The sequence below is a fragment of the Pelophylax lessonae genome (genome assembly GCF_965119305.1).
Source record: "Pelophylax lessonae genome assembly, chromosome: 3".
Classification (NCBI taxonomy): Eukaryota; Metazoa; Chordata; class Amphibia; order Anura; family Ranidae; genus Pelophylax; species Pelophylax lessonae.
Genome location: NC_138770.1, coordinates 53001197 through 53021051, shown reverse-complemented (window position 1 = coordinate 53021051; position 19855 = coordinate 53001197). Strand labels below are relative to the sequence as shown.

General features: G+C 40.1%; 1 protein-coding gene across 3 annotated transcripts in view; it reads right to left on the bottom strand.

The window, feature by feature from the left end:
- KIF13B (kinesin family member 13B) overlaps positions 1-19855 on the bottom strand; it is a 518118-nt gene that overhangs the window by 202497 nt on the left and 295766 nt on the right. For all 3 annotated transcript variants that reach the window (XM_082248971.1, XM_082248973.1, XM_082248972.1), the window contains 3 exons: positions 16836-16982; positions 14792-14941; positions 12681-12809 (listed from right to left, as the gene is read on the bottom strand). In XM_082248971.1, the coding sequence (XP_082105097.1) occupies positions 12681-12809; positions 14792-14941; positions 16836-16982 (426 nt within the window). The remainder of the gene's footprint in view (positions 1-12680; positions 12810-14791; positions 14942-16835; positions 16983-19855) is intronic.

Sequence of the window (19855 nt, the reverse complement as noted above, 5' to 3'; positions counted from 1 at the left end):
GGCACTGATTGTGTGCACTGATGGGGGGCACTGATGGTGGGCACTGTGGGCATTGAAGGTGTGTTTGGTGTACCTCTGGTAATCAGGGCACTGGTGATCGGTGCCCTGATTACTTTTTTCTGTGTCCCCAGCGGCTGTACAGCTCTCCCTCCTTCCTCACACGCAGGCTCTGTGTGAGGAAGGAGCGCCGGCGATGAGAGATGATCTCATATGTTTACATATGAGATCATCTCTCATTGGACGGCTTGATCACGTGGTGAATGGCCGCTGTGATTGGCCATTCACCACGATCTGTGATCGGCTGTGTCCAAGGGACACGGCCGACACAGATTCCCCCCGATGCGCGCTCGCGGGAGCGCGCGGGGGGCGTGTCACTGGGAGGCCGTTTAAAAACGGCCTCCCGAAAATTCGAGTCCCCGCTGCAGCCGTATATAGGCTGTAGCGCGGACGGCAGGAGGTTAAACACACTTTTAAAACAATAGAAACTCATTTAAACACATAAAAGATACTAAGAGACAGAGCAAGAGCTATGGAAAACACAAAAATATTTCATTTTTAATGATTTATATAGTAAAATAACATTACAAAAAAAAACGCAAATTACCGGGACCGCAAAAACTGAACCGCGATGGAGCGGGGGATTACTGTACTCACTAAAATTATCTTAGGGCTGGACCCATGTCTAGTTTAACACTCTGGGACAAGATCCTTTAGCACCAAGACAGGATTAGGTTGCAGATCCCGCTCCCATACCCCCCACCCCCCACACTTTCCTACTGAAGTGCCCAAGGCAGCTACATCTTCTGTCTATCCTTCAGTCCAGCACTGCAAACAAGAATGCAATTACAGAGTAGTATGGGGAGATCAGAGGTGTGTGCAGTACACGAGCCTGTACACTGCTCTAAACACATGTATTTACTATTATACAAGTCTGTACACTGCACTATGTACAGGTATTTACTATTATACAAGTCTGTACACTGCACTATGTACAGGTATTTACTATTATACAAGTCTGTACACTGCACTATGTACAGGCATTTACTATTATACAAGCCTGTACACTGCTCTATGTACAGGTATTTACTATTATACAAGTCTGTACACTGCACTATGTACAGGTATTTACTATTATACAAGTCTGTACACTGCACTATGTACAGGTATTTACTATTATACAAGTCTGTACACTGCACTATGTACAGGTATTTACTATTATACAAGTCTGTACACTGCACTATGTACAGGTATTTACTATTATACAAGTCTGTACACTGCACTATGTACAGGTATTTACTATTATACAAGTCTGTACACTGCACTATGTACAGGTATTTACTATTATACAAGTCTGTACACTGCACTATGTACAGGTATTTACTATTATACAAGCCTGTACACTGCACTATGTACAGGTATTTACTATTATACAAGTCTGTACACTGCACTATGTACAGGTATTTACTATTATACAAGTCTGTACACTGCACTATGTACAGGTATTTACTATTATACAAGTCTGTACACTGCACTATGTACAGGTATTTACTATTATACAAGTCTGTACACTGCACTATGTACAGGTATTTACTATTATACAAGTCTGTACACTGCACTATGTACAGGCATTTACTATTATACAAGCCTGTACACTGCTCTAAACACATGTATTTACTATTATACAAGCCTGTACACTGCACTATGTACAGGTATTTACTATTATACAAGTCTGTACACTGCACTATGTACAGGTATTTACTATTATACAAGTCTGTACACTGCACTATGTACAGGCATTTACTATTATACAAGCCTGTACACTGCTCTAAACACATGTATTTACTATTATACAAGTCTGTACACTGCACTATGTACAGGTATTTACTATTATACAAGTCTGTACACTGCACTATGTACAGGTATTTACTATTATACAAGTCTGTACACTGCACTATGTACAGGTATTTACTATTATACAAGTCTGTACACTGCACTATGTACAGGCATTTACTATTATACAAGCCTGTACACTGCACTATGTACAGGTATTTACTATTATACAAGCCTGTACACTGCACTATGTACATGCATTTACTATTATACAAGTCTGTACACTGCACTATGTACAGGTATTTACTATTATACAAGCCTGTACACTGCACTATGTACATGCATTTACTATTATACAAGCCTGTACACTGCACTATGTACAGGTATTTACTATTATACAAGTCTGTACACTGCACTATGTACAGGTATTTACTATTATACAAGTCTGTACACTGCACTATGTACAGGTATTTACTATTATACAAGCCTGTACACTGCACTATGTACAGGTATTTACTATTATACAAGTCTGTACACTGCGCTATGTACAGGTATTTACTATTATACAAGTCTGTACACTGCGCTATGTACAGGTATTTACTATTATACAAGTCTGTACACTGCGCTATGTACAGGTATTTACTATTATACAAGTCTGTACACTGCACTATGTACAGGTATTTACTATTATACAAGTCTGTACACTGCACTATGTACAGGTATTTACTATTATACGAGTCTGTACACTGCACTATGTACATGCATTTACTATTATACAAGTCTGTACACTGCACTATGTACAGGTATTTACTATTATACAAGCCTGTACACTGCACTATGTACAGGTATTTACTATTATACAAGTCTGTACACTGCGCTATGTACAGGTATTTACTATTATACAAGTCTGTACACTGCACTATGTACAGGCATTTACTATTATACAAGTCTGTACACTGCGCTATGTACAGGTATTTACTATTATACAAGCCTGTACACTGCACTATGTACAGGTATTTACTATTATACAAGCCTGTACACTGCACTATGTACATGCATTTACTATTATACAAGCCTGTACACTGCACTATGTACAGGTATTTACTATTATACGAGCCTGTACACTGCACTATGTACATGCATTTACTATTATACAAGCCTGTACACTGCACTATGTACAGGTATTTACTATTATACAAGTCTGTACACTGCACTATGTACAGGTATTTACTATTATACAAGCCTGTACACTGCACTATGTACAGGTATTTACTATTATACAAGCCTGTACACTGCACTATGTACAGGTATTTACTATTATACAAGCCTGTACACTGCACTATGTACAGGTATTTACTATTATACAAGCCTGTACACTGCGCTATGTACAGGTATTTACTATTATACGAGTCTGTACACTGCACTATGTACAGGTATTTACTATTATACAAGTCTGTACACTGCACTATGTACAGGTATTTACTATTATACAAGTCTGTACACTGCACTATGTACAGGCATTTACTATTATACAAGCCTGTACACTGCTCTATGTACAGGTATTTACTATTATACAAGTCTGTACACTGCACTATGTACAGGTATTTACTATTATACAAGTCTGTACACTGCACTATGTACAGGTATTTACTATTATACAAGTCTGTACACTGCACTATGTACAGGCATTTACTATTACTGTATACAAGCCTGTACACTGCTCTAAACACATGTATTTACTATTATACAAGCCTGTACACTGCACTATGTACAGGTATTTACTATTATACAAGTCTGTACACTGCACTATGTACAGGTATTTACTATTATACAAGTCTGTACACTGCACTATGTACAGGCATTTACTATTATACAAGCCTGTACACTGCTCTAAACACATGTATTTACTATTATACAAGTCTGTACACTGCACTATGTACAGGTATTTACTATTATACAAGTCTGTACACTGCACTATGTACAGGTATTTACTATTATACAAGTCTGTACACTGCACTATGTACAGGTATTTACTATTATACAAGTCTGTACACTGCACTATGTACAGGCATTTACTATTATACAAGCCTGTACACTGCACTATGTACAGGTATTTACTATTATACAAGCCTGTACACTGCACTATGTACATGCATTTACTATTATACAAGTCTGTACACTGCACTATGTACAGGTATTTACTATTATACAAGCCTGTACACTGCACTATGTACATGCATTTACTATTATACAAGCCTGTACACTGCACTATGTACAGGTATTTACTATTATACAAGTCTGTACACTGCACTATGTACAGGTATTTACTATTATACAAGTCTGTACACTGCACTATGTACAGGTATTTACTATTATACAAGCCTGTACACTGCACTATGTACAGGTATTTACTATTATACAAGTCTGTACACTGCGCTATGTACAGGTATTTACTATTATACAAGTCTGTACACTGCGCTATGTACAGGTATTTACTATTATACAAGTCTGTACACTGCGCTATGTACAGGTATTTACTATTATACAAGTCTGTACACTGCACTATGTACAGGTATTTACTATTATACAAGTCTGTACACTGCACTATGTACAGGTATTTACTATTATACGAGTCTGTACACTGCACTATGTACATGCATTTACTATTATACAAGTCTGTACACTGCACTATGTACAGGTATTTACTATTATACAAGTCTGTACACTGCGCTATGTACAGGTATTTACTATTATACAAGTCTGTACACTGCGCTATGTACAGGTATTTACTATTATACAAGCCTGTACACTGCACTATGTACAGGTATTTACTATTATACAAGCCTGTACACTGCACTATGTACATGCATTTACTATTATACAAGCCTGTACACTGCACTATGTACAGGTATTTACTATTATACGAGCCTGTACACTGCACTATGTACATGCATTTACTATTATACAAGCCTGTACACTGCACTATGTACAGGTATTTACTATTATACAAGTCTGTACACTGCACTATGTACAGGTATTTACTATTATACAAGCCTGTACACTGCACTATGTACAGGTATTTACTATTATACAAGCCTGTACACTGCACTATGTACAGGTATTTACTATTATACAAGCCTGTACACTGCACTATGTACAGGTATTTACTATTATACAAGCCTGTACACTGCGCTATGTACAGGTATTTACTATTATACGAGTCTGTACACTGCACTATGTACAGGTATTTACTATTATACAAGTCTGTACACTGCACTATGTACAGGTATTTACTATTATACAAGCCTGTACACTGCACTATGTACAGGTATTTACTATTATACAAGTCTGTACACTGCACTATGTACAGGTATTTACTATTATACAAGTCTGTACACTGCGCTATGTACATGCATTTACTATTATACGAGTCTGTACACTGCACTATGTACAGGTATTTACTATTATACAAGTCTGTACACTGCACTATGTACAGGTATTTACTATTATACAAGTCTGTACACTGCACTATGTACAGGTATTTACTATTATACAAGTCTGTACACTGCACTATGTACATGCATTTACTATTATACAAGTCTGTACACTGCGCTATGTACAGGTATTTACTATTATACAAGTCTGTACACTGCACTATGTACATGCATTTACTATTATACGAGTCTGTACACTGCACTATGTACAGGTATTTACTATTATACGAGTCTGTACACTGCACTATGTACAGGTATTTACTATTATACGAGTCTGTACACTGCACTATGTACAGGTATTTACTATTATACGAGCCTGTACACTGCACTATGTACAGGTATTTACTATTATACAGTAAAAGTCTGTACACTGCGCTATGTACATGCATTTACTATTATACAAGTCTGTACACTGCACTATGTACAGGTATTTACTATTATACGAGTCTGTACACTGCGCTATGTACATGCATTTACTATTATACAAGCCTGTACACTGCACTATGTACAGGTATTTACTATTATACAAGCCTGTACACTGCACTATGTACAGGTATTTACTATTATACGAGTCTGTACACTGCACTATGTACAGGTATTTACTATTATACGAGTCTGTACACTGCACTATGTACAGGTATTTACTATTATACGAGTCTGTACACTGCGCTATGTACATGCATTTACTATTATACAAGCCTGTACACTGCGCTATGTACATGCATTTACTATTATACAAGTCTGTACACTGCGCTATGTACAGGTATTTACTATTATACAAGCCTGTACACTGCACTATGTACAGGTATTTACTATTATACAAGTCTGTACACTGCACTATGTACAGGTATTTACTATTATACGAGTCTGTACACTGCGCTATGTACATGCATTTACTATTATACAAGCCTGTACACTGCACTATGTACAGGTATTTACTATTATACAAGCCTGTACACTGCACTATGTACAGGTATTTACTATTATACGAGTCTGTACACTGCACTATGTACAGGTATTTACTATTATACGAGTCTGTACACTGCACTATGTACAGGTATTTACTATTATACGAGTCTGTACACTGCACTATGTACAGGTATTTACTATTATACGAGTCTGTACACTGCACTATGTACAGGTATTTACTATTATACAAGTCTGTACACTGCACTATGTACAGGTATTTACTATTATACGAGTCTGTACACTGCACTATGTACAGGTATTTACTATTATACGAGTCTGTACACTGCACTATGTACAGGTATTTACTATTATACGAGTCTGTACACTGCACTATGTACAGGCATTTACTATTATACGAGTCTGTACACTGCACTATGTACAGGTATTTACTATTATACAGTAAAAGTCTGTACACTGCGCTATGTACATGCATTTACTATTATACAAGTCTGTACACTGCACTATGTACAGGTATTTACTATTATACAAGCCTGTACACTGCACTATGTACAGGTATTTACTATTATACGAGTCTGTACACTGCACTATGTACAGGTATTTACTATTATACGAGTCTGTACACTGCACTATGTACAGGTATTTACTATTATACGAGTCTGTACACTGCACTATGTACAGGTATTTACTATTATACGAGTCTGTACACTGCACTATGTACAGGTATTTACTATTATACGAGTCTGTACACTGCACTATGTACAGGCATTTACTATTATACGAGTCTGTACACTGCACTATGTACAGGTATTTACTATTATACGAGCCTGTACACTGCACTATGTACAGGTATTTACTATTATACAGTACAAGTCTGTACACTGCGCTATGTACATGCATTTACTATTATACAGTACAAGTCTGTACACTGCACTATGTACAGGTATTTACTATTATACGAGTCTGTACACTGCGCTATGTACATGCATTTACTATTATACAAGCCTGTACACTGCACTATGTACAGGTATTTACTATTATACAAGCCTGTACACTGCACTATGTACAGGTATTTACTATTATACGAGTCTGTACACTGCACTATGTACAGGTATTTACTATTATACGAGTCTGTACACTGCACTATGTACAGGTATTTACTATTATACGAGCCTGTACACTGCACTATGTACAGGTATTTACTATTATACAGTACAAGTCTGTACACTGCGCTATGTACATGCATTTACTATTATACAAGTCTGTACACTGCACTATGTACAGGTATTTACTATTATACAGTACAAGTCTGTACACTGCACTATGTACAGGTATTTACTATTATACGAGTCTGTACACTGCGCTATGTACATGCATTTACTATTATACAAGCCTGTACACTGCGCTATGTACATGCATTTACTATTATACAAGTCTGTACACTGCGCTATGTACAGGTATTTACTATTATACAAGCCTGTACACTGCACTATGTACAGGTATTTACTATTATACAAGTCTGTACACTGCACTATGTACATGCATTTACTATTATACAAGTCTGTACACTGCGCTATGTACAGGTATTTACTATTATACGAGTCTGTACACTGCACTATGTACAGGTATTTACTATTATACAAGTCTGTACACTGCACTATGTACATGCATTTACTATTATACAAGTCTGTACACTGCGCTATGTACAGGTATTTACTATTATACAAGCCTGTACACTGCACTATGTACAGGTATTTACTATTATACAAGTCTGTACACTGCACTATGTACAGGTATTTACTATTATACAAGTCTGTACACTGCACTATGTACAGGTATTTACTATTATACGAGTCTGTACACTGCGCTATGTACATGCATTTACTATTATACAAGCCTGTACACTGCACTATGTACAGGTATTTACTATTATACAAGCCTGTACACTGCACTATGTACAGGTATTTACTATTATACGAGTCTGTACACTGCACTATGTACAGGTATTTACTATTATACGAGTCTGTACACTGCACTATGTACAGGTATTTACTATTATACGAGCCTGTACACTGCACTATGTACAGGTATTTACTATTATACAGTACAAGTCTGTACACTGCGCTATGTACATGCATTTACTATTATACAAGTCTGTACACTGCACTATGTACAGGTATTTACTATTATACAGTACAAGTCTGTACACTGCACTATGTACAGGTATTTACTATTATACGAGTCTGTACACTGCGCTATGTACATGCATTTACTATTATACAAGTCTGTACACTGCGCTATGTACAGGTATTTACTATTATACAAGCCTGTACACTGCACTATGTACAGGTATTTACTATTATACAAGTCTGTACACTGCACTATGTACATGCATTTACTATTATACAAGTCTGTACACTGCGCTATGTACAGGTATTTACTATTATACGAGTCTGTACACTGCACTATGTACAGGTATTTACTATTATACGAGTCTGTACACTGCACTATGTACAGGTATTTACTATTATACGAGCCTGTACACTGCACTATGTACAGGTATTTACTATTATACAGTACAAGTCTGTACACTGCGCTATGTACATGCATTTACTATTATACAGTACAAGTCTGTACACTGCACTATGTACAGGTATTTACTATTATACGAGTCTGTACACTGCGCTATGTACATGCATTTACTATTATACAAGCCTGTACACTGCACTATGTACAGGTATTTACTATTATACAAGCCTGTACACTGCACTATGTACAGGTATTTACTATTATACGAGTCTGTACACTGCACTATGTACAGGTATTTACTATTATACGAGTCTGTACACTGCGCTATGTACATGCATTTACTATTATACAAGTCTGTACACTGCACTATGTACAGGTATTTACTATTATACAGTACAAGTCTGTACACTGCACTATGTACAGGTATTTACTATTATACGAGTCTGTACACTGCGCTATGTACAGGTATTTACTATTATACAAGCCTGTACACTGCACTATGTACAGGTATTTACTATTATACAAGTCTGTACACTGCACTATGTACATGCATTTACTATTATACAAGTCTGTACACTGCGCTATGTACAGGTATTTACTATTATACGAGTCTGTACACTGCACTATGTACAGGTATTTACTATTATACAAGTCTGTACACTGCACTATGTACATGCATTTACTATTATACAAGTCTGTACACTGCGCTATGTACAGGTATTTACTATTATACAAGCCTGTACACTGCACTATGTACAGGTATTTACTATTATACAAGTCTGTACACTGCACTATGTACAGGTATTTACTATTATACAAGTCTGTACACTGCACTATGTACAGGTATTTACTATTATACGAGTCTGTACACTGCGCTATGTACATGCATTTACTATTATACAAGCCTGTACACTGCACTATGTACAGGTATTTACTATTATACAAGCCTGTACACTGCACTATGTACAGGTATTTACTATTATACGAGTCTGTACACTGCACTATGTACAGGTATTTACTATTATACGAGTCTGTACACTGCACTATGTACAGGTATTTACTATTATACAAGTCTGTACACTGCACTATGTACAGGTATTTACTATTATACAGTACAAGTCTGTACACTGCGCTATGTACATGCATTTACTATTATACAAGTCTGTACACTGCACTATGTACAGGTATTTACTATTATACAGTACAAGTCTGTACACTGCACTATGTACAGGTATTTACTATTATACGAGTCTGTACACTGCGCTATGTACATGCATTTACTATTATACAAGCCTGTACACTGCGCTATGTACATGCATTTACTATTATACAAGTCTGTACACTGCGCTATGTACAGGTATTTACTATTATACAAGCCTGTACACTGCACTATGTACAGGTATTTACTATTATACAAGTCTGTACACTGCACTATGTACATGCATTTACTATTATACAAGTCTGTACACTGCGCTATGTACAGGTATTTACTATTATACGAGTCTGTACACTGCACTATGTACAGGTATTTACTATTATACAAGTCTGTACACTGCACTATGTACATGCATTTACTATTATACAAGTCTGTACACTGCGCTATGTACAGGTATTTACTATTATACAAGCCTGTACACTGCACTATGTACAGGTATTTACTATTATACAAGTCTGTACACTGCACTATGTACAGGTATTTACTATTATACAAGTCTGTACACTGCACTATGTACAGGTATTTACTATTATACAAGCCTGTACACTGCACTATGTACAGGTATTTACTATTATACAAGTCTGTACACTGCACTATGTACAGGTATTTACTATTATACAAGTCTGTACACTGCACTATGTACATGCATTTACTATTATACAAGCCTGTACACTGCACTATGTACAGGTATTTACTATTATACAAGTCTGTACACTGCGCTATGTACATGCATTTACTATTATACAAGTCTGTACACTGCACTATGTACAGGTATTTACTATTATACAGTACAAGTCTGTACACTGCACTATGTACAGGTATTTACTATTATACGAGTCTGTACACTGCGCTATGTACATGCATTTACTATTATACAAGCCTGTACACTGCGCTATGTACATGCATTTACTATTATACAAGTCTGTACACTGCGCTATGTACAGGTATTTACTATTATACAAGCCTGTACACTGCACTATGTACAGGTATTTACTATTATACAAGTCTGTACACTGCACTATGTACATGCATTTACTATTATACAAGTCTGTACACTGCGCTATGTACAGGTATTTACTATTATACGAGTCTGTACACTGCACTATGTACAGGTATTTACTATTATACAAGTCTGTACACTGCACTATGTACATGCATTTACTATTATACAAGTCTGTACACTGCGCTATGTACAGGTATTTACTATTATACAAGCCTGTACACTGCACTATGTACAGGTATTTACTATTATACAAGTCTGTACACTGCACTATGTACAGGTATTTACTATTATACAAGTCTGTACACTGCACTATGTACAGGTATTTACTATTATACAAGCCTGTACACTGCACTATGTACAGGTATTTACTATTATACAAGTCTGTACACTGCACTATGTACAGGTATTTACTATTATACAAGTCTGTACACTGCACTATGTACAGGTATTTACTATTATACGAGTCTGTACACTGCACTATGTACAGGTATTTACTATTATACAAGTCTGTACACTGCACTATGTACAGGTATTTACTATTATACAAGTCTGTACACTGCACTATGTACAGGTATTTACTATTATACAAGCCTGTACACTGCACTATGTACAGGTATTTACTATTATACAAGTCTGTACACTGCACTATGTACAGGTATTTACTATTATACAAGTCTGTACACTGCACTATGTACATGCATTTACTATTATACAAGTCTGTACACTGCACTATGTACAGGCATTTACTATTATACAAGCCTGTACACTGCACTATGTACATGCATTTACTATTATACAAGCCTGTACACTGCACTATGTACAGGTATTTACTATTATACGAGTCTGTACACTGCACTATGTACAGGTATTTACTATTATACGAGTCTGTACACTGCACTATGTACAGGTATTTACTATTATACGAGTCTGTACACTGCACTATGTACAGGTATTTACTATTATACGAGTCTGTACACTGCGCTATGTACATGCATTTACTATTATACAAGTCTGTACACTGCACTATGTACAGGTATTTACTATTATACAAGCCTGTACACTGCACTATGTACAGGTATTTACTATTATACGAGTCTGTACACTGCACTATGTACAGGTATTTACTATTATACAAGCCTGTACACTGCACTATGTACAGGTATTTACTATTATACAGTACAAGTCTGTACACTGCGCTATGTACATGCATTTACTATTATACAAGTCTGTACACTGCACTATGTACAGGTATTTACTATTATACGAGTCTGTACACTGCACTATGTACAGGTATTTACTATTATACAGTACAAGTCTGTACACTGCACTATGTACAGGTATTTACTATTATACGAGTCTGTACACTGCGCTATGTACATGCATTTACTATTATACAAGCCTGTACACTGCACTATGTACAGGTATTTACTATTATACGAGTCTGTACACTGCACTATGTACAGGTATTTACTATTATACGAGTCTGTACACCGCACTATGTACAGGTATTTACTATTATACGAGTCTGTACACTGCACTATGTACAGGTATTTACTATTATACGAGTCTGTACACTGCACTATGTACAGGTATTTACTATTATACGAGTCTGTACACTGCACTATGTACAGGTATTTACTATTACATGAGATTGTACACTACATTTTACACAGATACTTACCATACAGACCAGTTTGTGCTCCTGAGATTTACTGTCAGTGGAAACATCCAATCCATCCTCACCACCGCCAATCCTGTCATCGATGTCTCCGCTGACTCTGACAACCTCCACATGCAGACGTCCTGCAATCTAGAAAGATAAATAATATAAATTAACAAAAAAAAAAAATCTCACATCAGAAAACTGTCATAATGAAAATCATGTGCAATCAGCAATATACACAAAGAAAATGTCTATGTGTAAACGGTTAAAGAAGGCAGGATGGTCTTGAATCTGTTCAGCTACCTAAGATGTAGCACTGCTTAGCCAGGTGATCTAATGCTGAACATATACTGCTGGGCAGCAGGTTGGGCACCAGGGGGGTTAAAGTATTTTTAAAGAGAGGGTTAATTTTTTTTTAAGCGATCAGGCGAGGGTTAATTTTTTTTTTTTGCCCTCTGTCTCTCAGGGAGATTTCACATCCTGTCCTGTAGACCAGTGGGCTGTATGTGCCCCTTTGCTTGCCTTTATCTGACCCCTGGGGCACTATTCCTTCCACTGATATGAATGACGGGACACTATTCCTCCTATTGGCACCAATGATGGGGCACTATTCCTCCCACAGATATAAATCATGGGGCACTATTCCTCCCACAGATATAAATCATGGGGCACTATTCCTCATATTAGCACCAATGATGGAGCGCTATTCCTCCCACTGACACCAATGATGGGGCACTATTCCTCCCACTGACACCAATGATGGGGCACTATTCCTGCCGCTCACACCAATGATGGGGCACTATTCCTCCTACTGACACCAATGATGGGGCACTATTACTCCAACTGAAACCAATGATGGGCTACTATTCCTCTCACGGCTATAAATCATGGGGCACTATTCCTCCCATTGGCACCAATGATGGGGCACTATTCCTCCCATTGGCACCAATGATGGGACACTATTCCTCCCACTGACACCAATGATGGGACACTATTCCTCCCATTGGCACCAATGATGGGACACTATTCCTCCCACTGACAACAATGATGGGTCACTATTCCTCCCATTGGCACCTATGATGGGGCACTATTCCTCCCATTGGCACCAATGATGGGGCACTATTCCTTCCACTGACAACAATGATGGGTCACTATTCCTCCCATTGGCACCTATGATGAGGCACTATTCCTCCCATTGGCACCAATGATGGGACACTATTCCTTCCACTGACAACAATGATGGGTCACTATTCCTCCCATTGGCACCAATGATGGGACACTATTCCTCCCACTGACACCAATGATGGGACACTATTCCTCCCACTGATATAAACGATGGGGCACTATTCCTCCCACTGATATAAACAATGGGGCACTATTCCTCCCACTGACACCAATGATGGGACACTATTCCTCCCACTGATATAAACGATGGGGCACTATTCCTCCCACTGATATAAACGATGGGGCACTATTCCTCCAAACTGATATAAACGATAGGGCACCATTCAATACTATTCATATATTGCACTCCAATGACATCAGTCTTCTTCACAAAACTTTATTGTTCCAAGACAAGAACACAAAGAAGTCTGCCCAGACCAAGCCTTAAACTGGCCATACATTCTTAGACCGTGGCCGCCTCTGACTGGATGCTGCTGCTGTTCTGCCAACAATTTTCCATCTGGCTCCTTGATGTTTAGATGAAAGGATGTCAGGTGTGAGGGTGTAGATGGGGCCACCCACTCATCAGGAACCAACCGAAATTCGCTCAGTGTATGGCTGGAACATGTTTCCCCTTAATCAGAAAGCAAGCTGTGAGCAGAAACTTTCTTTCATATTGTGAGTACAATTTTCACCTGGGTTATGTATATATACCCCTAAATATCTACCCCTTAATGGATCTGAAAAAAAAAAAAAAAAAAAAAAAAAAAAAAAAAAAAAGGTTCACCAGATCCATGTAAGGATGTAAAGAAATGAATTGCCAGATAAAATACCAGCTTAATATTGCTTATTGCAAGTTCTTGAATTAAAGAAACCAAATACAGCAACAGATGAGGCAGACATCAGGGCCCGCAATACAGAGGAGGGGCAAACTCCTCGCAGGGCCAAAAACAGATAACACAAACCTCTCCCTTCTGATTGATGATCGGGACGGCATATTGCAGCTTCACGTCATGGAACAAAGACTCCAGAAATACGTTGGCTACACCGATAAGGCTGTGGTTCTCCTGCTCATCATAGAAAGGATCTGCACGCCGGAAGTACGCCCGGCTTACCTACGGAGAAGGAAACGTGCCGCATTATCTTTCAAAGACTAGACAGGTTATGGGGAGAATTACCTAAAGGAAGTCAAAATCCTCCAATCAGTGCATAGCTCAGTAAAGGTTTACTGCAACAGAAGGTATTCACATGTCCCACACCATCATATATCCCAAAAATAAGAGTGAACGGGGCCATGCCAATCTTTCTCCATCAGCTAGATGCACATCCAGAACAGCTTGTGTATAGTGCAAATATAGTCTATTATAGAGACATTTACCCAGTGGTGGGATTCAAAAATTTTAGTAACCAGTTCCGACTTTCCCAGCAGAATGACCAGCGTGCCCCCTTTTAATGCACAGTGACCAGCGTGCCCCCCTTTCAATGCACAGTGACCAGCATGCCCCCCTTTCAATGCACAGTGACCAGCATGCCCCCCCTTTCAATGCACAGTGACCAGCATGCCCCCCCCCCTTCAATGCACAGTGACCAGCGTGCCCCCCCCTTTCAATGCAGAGAGACCAGTGTGCCCCCCTTTCAATGCAGAGAGACCAGCGTGCCCCCTTTCAATGCATAGTGACCACAGCATTGCACCCAATGATTGCAGAGTGCCACAGCATTGCCATCAATCATTGCAGAGTGCCACAGCATTGCCCCCAATGATTGCAGAGTGCCCACAGCATTGCCCCCAATGATTGCAGAGTGCCCACAGCATTGCCCCCCAATGATTACAGAGTGCCACAGCATTGCCCCCAATAATTGCAGAGTGCCCACAGCATGCCCCCAATAATTGCAGAGTGCCCACAGCATGCCCCCAATAATTGCAGAGTGCCCACAGCATGCCCCCAATAATTGGAGTGCCACAGCATTGCCCCCAATAATTGCAGAGTGCCACAGCATTGCCCCCAATGATTGCAGAGCGCCACAGCATTGCCCCCAATAATTGCAGAGCGCCACAGCATTGCCCCCAATAATTGCAGAGCGCCACAGCATTGCCCCCAATAATTGCAGAGCGCCACAGCATTGCCCCCAATAATTGCAGAGTGCCCACAGCATTGCCCCCAATGATTGCAGAGTGCCACAGCATTGCCCCCAATGATTGCAGAGTGCCACAGCATTGCCCCCAATGATTGCAGAGTGCCACAGCATTGCCCCCAATGATTGCAGAGTGCCAGCAATCCCCCCGCGAGACCCATGCACTTACCTCCCCGCGTCTCCGAGTCCTCCCGCTTCCTCGTCCAATGGCACGAAGTTTGCCTTTCGGCCAATCAGGAACCGGGAGGACCCGCTCCCTGATTGGCCAGGAGGATCCGTGTGACAATAGCGAATTTTCATTCACTATTGTCACAGAATGGGCGGGTTGGGGTGCACTGCTCTGCTCCCCGGCCGCCGCGTCTGCGCGGTCCGAGCACGGGACATTCAATTGTACTGCGCGTCCTTAGACGCGCAGGGGGAACAGCCGGTTCTGCGAACTTGTAGAAAGTTAGTAACCGGTTCTATGGAACCAGTGCGAACCGGCTGAATCCCACCACTGCATTTACCCCAAACTGCATACAGCGGTTTCATGCTTTTAGGTCATCAGTGCAGTATATGGAAACAATGGCTTCTATGGAGGTAGGGCTTGGGACCCAATTCGACATTATAACCAGCCCTCAAAATTTTCACTCGCCTGCTCCTTTTTGGCAAGTGGAAATTAGCTGAGGGTGAGTGTGGACAGGGCCGGCGGTAATGTCTGAATCCCATCTTTCTGCGATGCATTCAGCATCAACTGTGCTATGTCCTGGGAACGAACGCAGCCACACACTTTGCAGTACAGGCTGCTTACTGTATAGCCAGTAACAGGGGGCTGGGATCTAGATTGAGATCTTCAGAACATAGAAAACAAAGATAAGAAAGAGTACTGACACTTACAGGATTGTCCTCCTCACAAGCCTTCCATTCCTGATACAGCTCTCTGATGTCCACCAGACGGTTCTCCAGCTTCTCCAGGGACCAGATCTGTTTGCCTTTTCCTTTCCGCCTCACCTGGATGGCCGGTTCACTAAGCACCTCGTCCCGCTGCAGGACAAATGAAAGGGTACAAAACTGGCATCAACTTCTCCACCTTTAACATTAACCATCATATGCATCACTCCTGTGTTACTGGAACACAGAACTAACGTTTTAACATTCACTTTTAGTGCTACCTGCAGGGGAACTCTGGTAGTGCAGAATTAAAGTCAGATATGATGCTTAACCAAACAAAGAGTTTAAAGAGTTAACCTATGAGCTAAAACCTTAGGTACAAGTTGTCCTTAAAACGAAAGATGTGTTGGACCCAAAGTAGTAGGATAGGGCTTTAAATAAGAATTTTAGAGGCAGCTCCCTGTGGTATCATTGGTCCAGGTATCCTTGGAGGTCCCCCAGAATAGTCTAAGGAATGTAGAAAGGATGAGAACACCACAGATATAACTTGAGTCCAGTAAATCTTTAATGCACATGGAAAGGAAGTCAGAAGAGAAAGCAACGCGTTTCAAGAGCTCAATACTCACACTTCACCAGGCCAGAGAAATAAGATAACATTAAAAGGGATCTATTAAACAGGCATATGTTAGGATGTTCTAATACCGAATATAGATAGTGTTATAAAATCTTCCTGATGAAGGAGGAGTCTTGAGCCCTTAAAAAGCATTGGCTTTCCCTTCTGTGCAATTAAAGCTTACTGGGCTCATATCTGTGACACTCTCATCCTTTTACCATTCCTAAGTTGTCCTTTAAGGCAGTGGTCCTCAACTCCGGTCCTCAGGGCCCACTAACAGGCCAGATTTTAAGTATTACCTTGGGGAGATGCAGACTAGAGTACTGCAATCACTGAGCAGCAAATGATATCACCTGGGATGTATTTCAGTTATCTTGCAAACCTGGCCTGTTAGTGGGCCCTGTAGGCCAGGGTTGAGGACCACTGCTTTAAGGTATACCTGGCCTCCCCGGATCCTCCAGCTTACCTTAAGAAAAGCTCTTCTTCACTGTGTGGCCCTTCCTAAGAGCCGCACAGATTTGCTTCGTAAAATACCCCTGTTGGGTTCATATCATCCTACCCTATTATCAATGGAAAGTCATACTCATGGTAAGGTCCACTGAATACTGTAAAGAACAGCTCTCCCAAAAATAATGAATTGGGCTATGGTGCACGAGATGGTGTACTTGGCTTCCCGAACACACCACAGCACCCTGCCTTAGTACTCCTCCCAAGAGCCTTCAGTCCAGATACAAGCAACAGGTTGGCTATTGGGAGGAGTTATGCAAATATCACAATGACGGGTGGATGCCAGTCTGGAGAGGTGGGCGTTTATTAGCAGGTTATTTTTGCATACAGACTGCCCCAGGTAGCACTCACATATGATCCGGAGCACCCACGATTGAATGAACTGAAATCCAATGAATGAAAGGGGCCGGCCAAGGACAGTTGAGCAAGGGGAGGAAAGGGAAAGATGTTGGACATCAGCCAGACAAGCTCTATCTGACGTGCTGCAGCTTCTAATGCACATTATGAGAAGCTCACAGTTTGCTGTGAAATCAGAGGAAGCCATTTCAGTCCAGGAGAGGAACTGGAGGTCAGATTTAAAGTCACCACACAAGGCTTCCCCACCAGGAATCTGGAACAAGCCACACAAGCCTTCAGGCAGCCATTTATCTCAGAGATGGAGATAAGAGATTGGCGCTTGAGGGTGCTGAATGAGCAGCCTGTCTTCCACAACCAATTAGTCAGGGGGATGCAGGCAATAGTGCTGCAACATGACTTATCCTCAGTAAAGATGACCCATCATAATGGCATTTTCTAAGGATGCAGGGACAATTAGAAAAGCATACCTTATAGACCTTGTAGATGCCACCAGTGGTAGCCCTGTTATTCTTTTGAGACAGGTTCACTTTTAATAATGAATTGGAAATGAAGAGCAGAGAGACAGGAGAGCTATTTCAAGGGTTCCTCCAATACTGTATAAATACTTTATGAAGTTGTAAAGGCAGAAGGTTTTCTTCTTATCCTAATGCATTCTATGCATTAAGACAAAAAGCTTTCTGTGTGTAGCAGCCCCCCCCCCCAGCGCCCCCTTATACTTACCTGTGCCCCCTCTCTGTCCAGCAATGTCCACGCGTACCTCGGCTGTCCTGGGACTCTCCCTTCTGATTGGCTAAGATACAGCTGTGGTGCCATTGGCTCCCGCGGCTGTCAAAGGCGGTGAGCCAATCAGGAGAGGGGGGGGGCAAACGGCAACTCCGTGTCTGAATGGACACATGGAGCTGCAGCTCGGGTCGGGTGCCCCCATAGAAAGCTGCTTGCTGTCGGGGGCACTCAATAGGAGAGAGAGGCCAGGAGCAAGAACGAGGGACCCGAGAAGAGAAGGATCCGGACTGCCCTGTGCAAAACCAACTGCACAGAGGAGGAAAGAATAATATGTTTTTTATTTAAAACAAAAAAATAACGAAACTTTACAATCCCTTTAACCTTAGCTGGACGTCATATGACATCCTTAGGTTGAAGTGATGCAGGCATATTGTTTTTTTCAGCCAGCAAATCTGTCTAATGTAAAAGAAATCATAGCCGCTGTTCAGTCGCTTGATCGATTTTACAGGCGTCAGGAGCGGACGCCCCCCTCCCAACACCCTCCGGTGCTTCTCCAGTCTCTCCTGTGTGATTGGGGAGCGGGAGAATGAATCGGCTGGAGGCGGCCGTTTACCATAGAGCAGATAATGTTTTACAAGGGGATGTTTACAATTCTTTTTACAAGGGGATGTTTACATTCCTTGTAATAGGAATAAAAGTGATTTAAAAAAAAAATATTAAATTAAATTATAGGGAAAGTGTAAAAATGAAAAATAAAAAAAAATAATAATTTAAAGCACCCTCATACATGTGTGCTAGCACGAAGAAGCCAACTCATATATAGGTC